At 37.9% G+C, this 12,834-nt stretch overlaps 1 protein-coding gene across 2 annotated transcripts in view; it reads left to right on the top strand.

The window, feature by feature from the left end:
* Nucleotides 1-10,237, top strand: part of KIN (Kin17 DNA and RNA binding protein) — a 36,862-nt gene extending 26,625 nt beyond the window's left edge. For both annotated transcript variants that reach the window (XM_007120421.4, XM_028494883.2), the window contains 4 exons: nucleotides 3,821-3,889; nucleotides 4,698-4,797; nucleotides 6,280-6,380; nucleotides 9,901-10,237. In XM_007120421.4, the coding sequence (XP_007120483.1) occupies nucleotides 3,821-3,889; nucleotides 4,698-4,797; nucleotides 6,280-6,380; nucleotides 9,901-9,963 (333 nt within the window). In that variant the 3' untranslated portion in view covers nucleotides 9,964-10,237. The remainder of the gene's footprint in view (nucleotides 1-3,820; nucleotides 3,890-4,697; nucleotides 4,798-6,279; nucleotides 6,381-9,900) is intronic.
* Nucleotides 10,238-12,834: the final 2,597 nt, after the last annotated feature.

Raw genomic sequence — 12,834 nt, forward strand, 5'->3', positions numbered from 1 at the left:
TCTTTTTGAATTATGGTTTTCTCAGGGTATATGCCCAGTAGTGGGATTGCTGGGTCATATGGTAGTTCTATTTTTAGTTTTTTTAAGGAACCTCCATACTGTTCTCCATAGTGGCTGTATCAATTTACATTCCCATCAACAGTGCAAGAGGGTTCGCTTTTCTAAAAACAGGTTTTAATTATATAAGTTCAAGGAAAGATTTGTTTTTTTATTGCTTTTTTATGATTGCTTCTTCTGTCTTTTTTCATTTTTTCTTTATCTAATTTACTAAAGTCTTCAAAAAAATTTTTTTTATTGCAGGAAAGATTCTTTAAATTCTGTAGTGCTTTCCAGTTTTCAAAAGTTTCACACACATGATTTCATGTAAGCCCGTAATAACTTTTTTTTCCCCTCATCCCTTTATTGCCCCTCTCCACTTCCCTCTCCCCATTGGTAACCACTAATTTGTTCTCTATATTTGTGAGTCTGCTTCATTTTGTTTTATTCACTAGTTTGTTGTATTTTTTAGATTCCCCACATAAATGATGTCATAGTTTTTATCTTTCTCTGACTTATTTCACTTTATTTCTTGTTCTTTTAAGATAACAATTGCATAATAATTTTTAAACATTTCCGTACTTTAAATATTTTTTATTTACTGCTGCTCGGTTTTGAACTTACTGGAATATGAAGTTTTCATAAAACCTTCAGGGTATCTTAGTTATTCTTAAGGAAGCTGGCTTGATCAATAACACGAGAGTGAAAAGTAATTATTTGGGTAATTTCTGATTTGAAAATTTCTGATTTATTATTATTATTAATAATAATATTGAAAATCAAAAAGCATAAAGTTCTAATTTAAATCTTCATAGTTATTCCCTCACGAGCTTAAAAATAATTTTGTTTCCATGTCTTAGTTTATGTCCTTATACAATGGGAAACATTTGCCTGGTGATCACATGAAAGATCATGAAATAAGTTATGTAAAATGAAAATCCTTGCTGTATTAAATAGAAAATAAGTACTTCATAAACCAGACAGAGAAAGAGAAATATCATATCGCTTATATGTGGAATCTAAAAAAAAAAAGATACAAATGAGCTTCTTTACAAAATAGAAATAGACCCACTGACATGGAAAACAAACTTATGGTTACCAAAGGGGAAAGGCAGGGGGGTAGGGAGGGGGTAAATTAGGAGTTTGGGATTATCACTTACACACTATTACGTATAAAAACAGATAACCAACAAGGACCTACTGTATAGCACAGGGAACTATACTCAATATTTTTAAATAAACTATAAGGGAAAAGAATCTGAAAAAGAATAGATAAACATATACATATAACTGAGTCACTGTGGTGTACACCTGAAACTAACACATTGTAAATCAACTATACTTCAATTAAATAAAAAAAAAAAGAAAAACTATTAAAAAAAAAGTGCTTCATATGAATCATTTCAGTTAATTCTCATACCAGCCCTACAAGGTAATTACTGTTATTATTCCCTTTTTATATATAGGTGAGAAAACTGAGGTATAGATTATTTGAGTAATTCCCCCAAGGTCATTTAGAAAGTGGTGAGCTAGGATTTCCCTGGCAGTCAGATTCACTAGGTTGTACTCTGCCCTGATAAACAGTACTCCCTGGGATGCATTAATCTCCCTGACTTCCATCTCTGAGTAGAAGTCTAGGTCAAGATTAGAAAAGGAAGGACCTAGAGAGAGGCAACCATCTATGAATTATTTTGTTTGCTTTCCCTGTCGGAGTAGCTAGCATTTGATATTAATAGTTTCATATATAGTTTATGAACGTGTAATCAAGAATTTTGCTTAGAGCAGTAGTTCTTAACCAGAGCACAATTCAAAAAAATTTAGACCATTTCTTTCCAAGATATATATTCTTCCATACTACCACTATCCAGTCTCCTGGGGTGAAATGGCTATTTTCACTAACCGCCTAGGTGATTCTCATGTTTAGAATCACCTTTGTTCAGAACCATTGGTTTAAAGGAAAAAGAAAACAAACCAAAAGCAAAAACAAAACAAAACAAAACAAACAAAGCATTTTTAGTTAGTCCAAAAGTTCTCTTCCCATTGACAATACTTTTATTTTTTTTTAAGATTTTTTTTTGAATGTGGACCATTTTTAAAGTCTTTCTTGAACTCCTTACAATATTGCTTCTGTTTTACGCCCTGGTTTTTTGGCCGCAAGGCATGTGGGATCTTACCTCCCCAACCAGGAATTGAACCCGCACCCCCTGCATTGGAAGGCGAAGTCTTTAACCACTGGACCGCCAGGGAAGTCCCTGCATTGACAATACTTTTAATAAAATTTTATTTTCAGTTTGATAATCTTCTGGTATAATAAATTATTCAGATTTTCTTCCTAGCTCCTCTTGGAGAATGTTACATTAAAAGTGAAGATCAGGGCTTCCCTGGTGGCACAGTGGTTGAGAGTCCGCCTGCCGATGCGGGGGACACGGGTTCGTGCCCCGGTCCGGGAAGATCCCACATGCCGCGGAGCGGCTGGGCCCATGAGCCATGGCCGCTGAGCCTGTGCGTCCGGAGCCTGTGCTCCGCAACGGGAGAGGCCACGACAGTGAGAGGCCCGCGTACCGCAAAAAAAAAAAAAAAAAAAAAAAAAAAGTGAAGATCAGCCAACAGGGATCCAGTGACTCAGTGTGTGTCTCATTTTGAAATGGGCAGTATGTGTGTTAAAATAACCAGCAGCCCACAGAGATGGATTGGAGAGCTTCACTTTTTAAACGCAGAAAGGAAAGTTTTGACAGATGTGCTATGAGCAAGTGTCAGTAGTACAATGAAGTAATGAATTATGTTTAAATTATAAGTGTGTGTACCCATGGGGGCCTTTGAGAAATTTAGCCCAGAAATCAGAGAAGCTGTTGGTATTATATGGCTTCACTGAGAAAGTCTTCATAGAATACTGGCTTAAGAATAAGAACATTCAAGCCTTCCCTTAAACATGTTTTTCTGCTGTTAAATATTCTCCCCCAAAGTCCTTACTAGGTTTCTGTTAATGTAATGTTTAGCCTGGCTTATTGAAGTACTTGTGACCATCTAATACTTCTGCTGTATCCACTTGAAGTAGCACATACAGAATTGCTGTAGTGAATCTGGAATTAAGTCAGGTGATTTAATTTTCATCGTCGGCCATTAGCTACTTGAAATCAGGAAAACAATGATAAAGAAGCAAACTCAGAATGCATTAATATGAAATAAACTCAGATTTCTGTCCCTTTGAGAGCTAGATGCTCAGAAGAGCGTTGCTTTTGGCTGGAGCTAGTCTGGAGGAGTCCAGTCTTATCAGAAATCCAGAGCAACATCATGAGAAGAGAGCACTGTGCAAAGTGTTGTGCTTTAGCTCAAAGCCTCCGTTTCTTGCGGTTCCCAGTGAGACTCTTGCTCTCTTGAGTTTTTTTGTCAGCGGTGAACGTCAACATATAGCATCCTTGGCATTTTTTCTTCCTTGAATGGAGAGAGAGAAGCTCTCTATGAAAGACCTGGATTAATAGAGTTGAGATTGGTGGAGGAAAGTCCTAGATTTCAGGAAACCTTCACTATGGAAATCAGCCATGAGATATGCGTTTTTTTCCTCTTGGTAACCAACTGTGTTGAATAAAAAGAGACAGAGGAATGAAAGATTACTAAGGAAATGTTCTGCCATCGTTGGGAAGACTGCCAACTCCAAAATGTCTTATTTAGCAAAGCAGTTAACATTTTACTATGATTTTTGGTGAAAATGTTTCAAATGAAGGATCAAAAGAGGAACGATAATTTATGTCATTCCTTCCATCTTTATTTTTTTCTTATTTTCCAGGAAATTGTAGTGAAAATTATAACCAAAAAACTTGGAGAGAAATATCATAAGAAAAAGGGGATTGTTAAGGTAAGAACATGAAGTTATGATGGAATTTGGGGAAGGAGCTGGTGTGTGGCCGAGTAAAGCCATTTTGATGTTCCTTAAAAATCAAGTCCTAGTAACAGAAGCCGGGTGTCTAAGGTTCTTGATGGTTCCGTGAAAGGAAGGCTGACTTCACAATGGTTGGAGAAATATTTCATTTCCAACCATAGTTTATACTTAACTCTGGTCGGCTTTCTTACTAGAGCAAATGGTATGTATGAAATCCCATCGGCACCTCTTAAAAATATTCAGTGAGCGCACCTTGCCAGTAAGTAAGGTACGTTCCCTTTGTTAATGACGGGCAATGTACTAGTGCCCCAGAGTTCCAAGGAGGACTTCCTTGTGGTTTGCCTGAGAGACTTATCTTTTGATTGCTCTAGGATTTTAAAATTTAAAAATCAATGCTCCAGTCTTTTTCTTTCTTCTGCTTTTCCTAAGTATAGTTTCATGCTAGCACCCAGCCTTGTGCATGCATAAGTTACCCTCCTATTGTACTTGAAATGACACAGAATTACCCCTCTCATTGTATTTCTTAAAGCCTTATTCTAAGATCACCAGCCTTTTCTTTCCAGATGAAAACCTTAACTAAGCTTTGAATTGAATTCTTTAAGAACCATAGCCTGAGGTCATATATGGCATCTAGAAAATAAACTCCACTGATACAAGGAGTTACTCTTAAAACAAGTTACTCTTACCTTTTGGTTAGAATTTCATTGTTTACATTTATTTCTGTCCTTTGGACTTTGTGTTCACATTTCTCTTCTGTTATAAAAGTGTTGGTTTTACATGGCAGGAAGTAATTAACAATTACACAGCTGTCGTGAAGATGATTGATTCTGGAGACAAGCTGAAACTTGACCAGACTCATTTAGAAACAGTAATTCCAGCACCAGGTAAATCTTTTTGCAGACCATTTAATATACCATCGAAATAAGTGATTCCATTCTTTAAAACCTTAGTTTTTGACGTTACTTGATAGTTCTGGGTATGAGTTTCCTTTTTAGAAACATATAATTGCCAATATAACTAATCCCAGTTTGACTTGGTGAGGCGGTAGTTTACCCGTCCTCTGAGAAAGCTATTTTGTGGCATAAATAAATTTTCCCTTTCTAGAATCTGTTTTCTTTCCAGAAGCAAATCACAGACATATCTGGATAAAATCAGTCATATTAGGATTATTATTAATATATTTGTTTAGCTATTTGAGATGGTAAAGTAAAAGTCAGTATTATTTTGCATTTTCTTTTCCTTAATTGTCTTACACATATCTAGTATAAATGCTTTTGTAGTTAGGTTGTTTGCCTCTGACCCAGACTCTTCATGGTGGTATCATTGCTGGCACAGTGATAATGTTAGTCTCTAAAACTTCTGTTTATCAGATCCTATATTCTTTCTCCCTAAAATAAAATTCATTTTATGGATTAGAAATTGTGGACTTCTTTTTCAGCTTCAGCAGTAAGATGTCATTAACATAAACTGCATCTGTATAAAGTATACAATTTGATGTTTTCAACACATGCATACTCCCGTGACAACCATCCTTACAGTCAAGTTAGCAAATGTGTCCTTCACCCCCAAAGTTTCCTCCGCTTCCTTTATAATCCTTCGCTCCCTGCTCTGTCTCCCCTGTCCCCCACGCAACCACCAATCTGCTTTCTGTGACTATAGATTAGCTCATATTTTTCTACAGTTTTATATAAATAAAATCATACCACGTGTCCTGTGTTTCTGTCTGGCTTCTTTCACTAAGTACATCATTTTGGATTCATTCACGTTGTTGTGTGCATCTATACTTTATTCCTTTTTATTGCCAAGTATTTCATTATGTGGATGTGCCAGTTTCTTTATCCAGTCACCTACTGATGGACATTGGGCTTGTTTACAGCTCTTGGCCATTACAAACAAAACTGCTGTATGAACATTCACATACAGATCTTTGTATGGATATATGATTTCTGTTGAGAAAATTCTTAGAGATAGAATGGCTCAACCAAATAGCAGGCATATATTTACGCTTTTATGAAACTAGCAACCATCTTGTGATCTTAAAAAGAGAGAAATTAAAAGTAAGCTGAATTTTTTCTGATTACTTCTGCGCTCTGGGCATCTCCTCCAAGAACCTTATACTCCGTGGTATAAAATTAAAACATCCCTTGACAAATAAGTAGAAAAAATGAGGAGTCTTGTAATGTTATAGTAATCAAAGTGTCTACAAACTGTACTTTAGAATCATACAGATATTAAATGATTAAGAACTTTAAGAGAAGAGTTTTGTTTTCTACTATGTTGATTCAGTGTAATTGCCTTTGTCTGTAAGAAAGTAGAAGAAAGTGGCCATTTTCTTTGTATTAAGTGTTAACCCTCTTCTGTTACAGGAAAAAGAATTCTCGTTTTAAATGGAGGCTACAGAGGAAATGAAGGTACCCTAGAATCCATCAATGAGAAGACTTTTTCAGCTACTATAGTCATTGAAACCGTAAGTATAGTTTACACAAAGACAGAAATTTCAAAATGCTTTTAAAATGTGCTATGGTTTTTTTTCATTGGATTGGTGTTTTAAGTTTGGGGGTTTTCTGTTTGCCTTCTCTCCTATTTGGAAATCTATAAGCTTATTTTCTCTAATGACTGACATTACTAAAGCATTTTATTTTCTGATTACAAAAGAAATTCCTTATGTGTCTTAATCTGTTCAGGCTGCTATAACAGAATACCATAGACTGGGGTGGCTTTAGAAACAACAGAAACCTATTTCTCACATTTGTGGAGGCTGGAAGTCCAAGATCAAGGCACAGGCAGATTCGATGTCTGCTGAAGGCCTGTTTCCTGGTTGATGTGTCCTCACATGGTGGGAGGGGAAAGGGAGCTCTCCGGGATCCCTTTTTAAGGGCACTAATGCATTCTCAAGGGCTCTGCCCTCATGACCTAATCACTTCCCAAAGACCCCACCTCCTAATACCATCACATTTTGAATGTATTGAATGAATTTTGACAGGGACACAAACATTCAGTCTTTCGCAGCACTCTTGGATAAAAGCTGAAAAATACAGTTTAATATAAATAATTTTAAAAATTGCCCGTAAACCTCCAGGCAAATGATAACCTCCATTAATATTTTGGTCTGGTTTTTTTTTTCAGTCTTTCTATTTTATAAAATTGTATATATTACGCATAGTTTTTTGTATCCCAGTTTTTTTCCCCCACGTCTAACATAAAACTCAATCTGCCGTAGTGTGATTAGTGGGGAATGTATAGTCAGAGTTAATGGGGGAAAAGCCACAGAGATAATAATATTTTTTAATGTCCTTCTTTCTTTCATAAAGGATTTAAGGTAGAAGAGATCAATAAAGTAATTAATTTTAAGAAATCTGACCTTTAAGTAAAATTGCTCGTTGACTTAGAACTGATGGTCCACTGACAGGTCTGTGCATGAGGCTGAGTGAGACCTGAGCTGTCTTCAGAAGGAAGGGTCTGAAACAAGTGTTTTCCTAACTGCCTAATTCTTTTTAGATCCCTGCGCTACTGCACCGTGTATTTTTATCTCTAAACGAGAGGCTTTTTCATCTCCAGTATAGGAAGTTCTAGTGTTTGGGGGAATAATCAACTTCCTGAAGAGTCTGATGAAAGTTTTGGGCTCTCTGCAAGAAGCTGCACATAAACTGCCAAATTTTATGTGTTCCCTTTAAGGAGTTCTTAGGTCCCCTGAGCCCAACCTATGAACTGGTTTGAGACTACGTGTCTCAGGAAAGCTTTCTAGAAAAACCATTTATGTTCTTATTTGAAAGAAATCACATTTCAGTAAATTAAGCATTTTTTCCCTGTCCTTGAAAATACTAACCTAATCACCAACGAACATAAACCCTAAGGGGAAAAAAAGGAACAGGGAATGTCACCTGTCAGTAGGGAATTTATTAATCTGACTACATGAACAGATTGAAGCTCTTTTTTAAATCAGTTTTTTTTTTTTTCCTGATTCAATCAGCATAAGATCGTGGAAAATCTCGTATCTCCTTGGCAGGTTGAATCTCCTCCACTTGTTAGTTTCCTAATACTTCCCAACTTAGATCCCGCTTCACGTTTTCATCTAAGGGAAACAGAACGACTCAGTACTGTTGAGGATATTCTAGGTTCCATCCACACCTTTGGTTTCCAGTCTGTATGATTTTCGAGAGCTGCTTTCTTCCCGGCCTTGCTGGGAACCCACAGCTCCATCTTCCCCTCTAGTGCTTTCATCGCTCTCAGAGCCGGACCGAGACAGAACCTCGGAGGTGATCCGCAGGGAAAGCCTTTCTGGTTGATTGCAAAGCAGCGTGTACTCTTGGGAGAGGGAACCCACATGCAAATTTTTTGGTTTTTTCTTCTTCTTTTGCAGCCTGCCTCCATTAAAAATAATCTGTGTTGGTTTGTGCATGTCGGTCAGCTTGTCTCTGCGTCCGCATGTTTTCTCCAAGTCAGTGCCCTGAAAAACATGAACTTTTTGAGTGGTTTCTCCTATTTTTATTATTTCTGGCATCTTAAATTTTAGTATCAGTATCATAAGATTTGAAATTTACACACATTTATTAAGCAGATTTTTAAAATAGCTCACAAATCGTTCAAAACCAGCCCCAGCTTTTTAGCTACTTGCCTGGTTAACCCAAGTCTGGCCCCCTTCTTTATCCCTTGCTTGGCCTTCTTATCACAGAAGTGTGATTGACCTTCGACCTTTAAACCTGATGATGAAAGAGTCAAGCTGGGTCATGCTTTATCTGGGAACTTATTTCCTTTATATGTAATCATTACAGTACATTAAAAGAAAGACATTTTAAAAGCATTTTTTACAGGAAGGTAAAAAATGTTAAAAGCTCAGCCCAGGGTTAGAGTCATCGTCATCATTTTATATTTTGCAGTGGAGAGGACCAAATTTTAACCGAAAGATTTAATAATAAGAGTTAAGGATTATTGAGCTCATATGCATATTATGTTCCAGACGTTATTCTGAGCACTTTATATGTGCTAACTCATTTATATTTCTCAACAAGCCAGTAATGTAGGTACTGTTACTGTTCCCCCACTAGGGGATAATGGGGCACCGAGGGGTTATGTCACCTGCTGAGGGTGGGGTTTGAACTTGGGCAGTCTGGTTCCAGAGCCCATATTCTTAGCCTCTGTGTTCCCAGGCTGTATCAGCTTTTATGACAGGTATCATCTTTCATTAATCCAGTTTTCTTTCCCCTTTCCCTTTTTGTTGGATATGAAGGGAAGAAGAAAATACATTTCAGGTTAGACTCATTTTCTGTAATAAGACCAGCCTGTCACAGCTAAACTAGACAAATATGTTTCAGTATGAGGATTTGTATTGCTTAAAATAATATTTGTTATTAAAAAAAAAAAAAAAACCCAACTGATAATGGCACCAACAGGATAGACATTAACTTCTCATTTTGAGGTCCAGAACAGGTCTTCTGAATCAGGGAATGGCTCTTTTCTTCGGGGTGATTTGTGAGACCAGGGTCCTTCTGACTTGTGGCTCTGCCACCTTCAACCGGGGCTTTGACAGCTGCCGTGTCCGTGTGCTTCAGGCAGGCCGCGGGGAGCGTGACGGGTTGCCTGTGGAGGGGAGCATGGCCTGGGCCTGGAAGTGGCCCGCGTCACTTCTGTTCCCTTCCCTGGGCCCGAGCTCCATCTCACGGCCATACCTGACCACAGGAGGAGCCAGGAAGTGTGACTTTATCCAGGAAGCAGAGGAGATACTGACCAGCTAGCCAGTCTCTGCCACAGGGTCTAGAGATAACACATGCCACATAGCACTGAAGAAAATATGGCCAGTTCTTGATGAGGATGCTGTAGAATACTTTCGAATACTTTTAAAATTCACAGATGTGTAGAACTGTTAGCTACCTTAATGGTATCTTAGGGATGTGAAAAAGGCAAATTTGGATCCAGAAGTGTGTGTCCTTTTCTTGTCTTGTAAGTACATGTGTGTTCTTAACCTCTTCTTCAATTATTTTAATTTGTAGGGCCCTTTAAAAGGACGCAGAGTTGAAGGAATTCAATATGAAGACATTTCTAAACTTGCCTGAGTTTGAAAATTTGTTAACAGCACATTAAAACCTTAAAGCATCAAATTGGTGTTCACGAAGGCATTACAAGACTCTACTGTGTTAGGGTGTTTCTTTTGTATAAAACAAATGGATTTATTTAAATATTACTGTATAGTTGTTTAGCTAAACTTACAGAAAAATCTAGTTATGTCCCATGAAGTATCAAAATTGTGTAATTTTGTCTTTGTTATTTTTATTTCCTTTGTAATATTTCCTTGATGATTTTTTATCTTCATTAAAAGAACGTTATTGTGAAGTGTTTTATATAGGACAATTTAGAATCATACAGTTAGAGGAAATCCTTCATATACTCTAAATTTCTATTTTCATCAGTAAAGTAGTAAAGTTGAACCGTAAATATAATTACATTTTAAAGAGTCAAACTATAAATAGAATAGCAGCTTTATTGAGATATAATTCACACACCATACAATTTCACCCATTTAAAGGGGACACTTCAGTGGTATTTAGAATATTTACAAAGTTGTGCAAGCACCACCACTATCTAATTTGAAACATTTGAAACACTAGCTAAGTCATCTTAGGAAAGTTAATGTTCTCGAATTTCAATGCTTTTAATGTATAAATTGTCAAAAATAGTGTGTCCCGGCAGGGTTGTTGTGAGAACGACAGAAAATGCATATGGAGTGTCAGGCGTAAAGCCCAGCACTTAGTAGGTGTTTGATAAACGGAAGTGAGCAGTAGCGTCAGTAAATGGGGGCGAGCACTTGTGACCTGAGGAATTTCCATAAGGGGAATGGTTCTCTCTGATTATAGTGGAGAAATAAAACATGACAAATTTCATAGGCCTCCCCCAAATCTGTAAGTTTGGAATCAACTCAGTGGTTTTCTTCTTAGAAAACCATGTTTCATCCCTACCGCCCACGATTAATTCTTTTCTCCAGCATCTTCCTGAAATTATCGCAGAGTAAAATAAAGTAGCATTATTGAAGGTCAACTTAATTGAAAAAAGTCTGAAGCACAAAAATATGCTAGACTGTAGAACCTTTTTTCCTGTAAGTTTTTAGAGGCCAATATGGTTATGTTAAGCAGAGTGACTGCAGACACCTAAAATCAAGTCTTAGGTAGACTTTTTTCTCTGTTTTCTTTTCTTTCTTTCTTTTTATTTTTTTGGCCGAGCCACACGGCTTGCAGGATCTTAGTTCCCTGACCAGGGATTGAACCCCGGGCCCCCTGCAGTAGAAGCGCAGAGTCCTAACCACTGGACCGCCAGGGAATTCCCTGACTTTTTTTTTTTCCTTTTTAAAGCATCGTAAGCTATTCTTTAAAAAAAAAAAAAAAAATAGACTTTATTTTTTAGAGCAATTTTAAGTTCACAGCAAAATGAAGCAGAACGTGTAGAGATTTCCCACGTGCCCCCTGCCCCCCGAGCCACAGCCTCCCTACCATCAGCATCCCCACCAGATGGTGCATCTGTTATAACTGATGACCCTGCATGGACACGTCATCCTCACCCAGCGTCCGTAGCTGACGTCGGGGTTCACTCTTGGGATTGTACATTCTATGGGCTTGGACTAATTTATAATGAAATATATTCACCATTATGGTATCATGCAAAATAGGTTCATCAGTCTAAACATCCACCTGTTCATCCCCCCTCCCCTGCCTCCCTCCATCAACCACTGATCTTTTTACTGTCTACATAGTTTTGCCTTCCCCAGAATGTCTGATAGTTGGGCTCATACAGTATGTAGCCTTTTCAGACTGGCTTCTTTTACTTGGTAGTATGCATTTGTTTCCTCCACGCGTCTTCTCGTGGCTTGATGGCTCTTTTTTTTTTTTTAAGTGCTGAATAATACCACCTTATCTGTATGTACCAACAGTGTATTTATCCATTCACCTACTGAGGGACATCTTCGTTGCTTCCAACGTTTGTCCACTATGAATGAAGCTGCTATAGACCTACGTGTGTAGATTTTTGTGTAGGCATAAGTTTTCAGCTCATTTGGGGAAATACCAAGGAGCGTGGTTCCTGGATTGAATGGTAAGATTGACTTCCAAAGCGGCTGTTCTAGTCTGCATTCCCACCAGCAATGAGTGAGAGTTTCTGTTGCTCCACAGCCTCGCCAGCGTTTAGTGTTGTCTTGATTTTGGCATTCCAATAGGTGTGTAGTCGTATCTCATTGTCTTAATTTGCAATCCCTAATGACATATGATGTTGAGCATCTTTACGTGTGTTTATTTGCCATCTGTGTATCGTGTCTATTCAAGTCTTTTGCCATTTTTAAATTGGGTCATTCACTTCCTTACTGTTGAGTTTTCAGAGTTCTTTGTATATTTTGGAGGATAGTCTTAGATAATGTCTTTTGCAAATATGTTCTCTCAGTCTGTGGCTTCTCAGTTTTTGGCAAGCTGTTCTTTTCCACCAGCTTGCTTGAGGTCATATCAAATTATTGGCATTGCTATCTTAGGAAACCAAATTCCTTGAGTTTTCTTCATTAGGAATGCCGTCAGATCCCATTTTGCCTTATTTGCTCTTTTTCCCCTTGTGTACTTCTAACTGCCTATCAGTTTTTGCTGACACGTTTTGAGTGAATTCATTCAACAAACATTTACTAAAGCGCCTCCCGTAAGTAAATAATTGCAGGAGGTGCTGGAGGTAAAAGGGTGAGAAGCAGGTGTAGGCCCAAGATGGGTGTCGTGTAGGAATTGACAATGTTCAGTGAATTGATATTCAAATGAAATGATTGGCCGATAAAGAGAAGTTAGCTAATTTGGAGTAGCTACTTAAAAACCCGCCCTGGGGGCTTCCCTGGTGGCGCAGTGGTTGAGAGTCCGCCTGCCGATGCGGGGGACGCGGGTTCGCGCCCCGGTCCGGGGAGATCCCAC

Source organism: Physeter macrocephalus, chromosome 11 (genome assembly GCF_002837175.3).
Source record: "Physeter macrocephalus isolate SW-GA chromosome 11, ASM283717v5, whole genome shotgun sequence".
Taxonomy (NCBI): Eukaryota; Metazoa; Chordata; class Mammalia; order Artiodactyla; family Physeteridae; genus Physeter; species Physeter macrocephalus.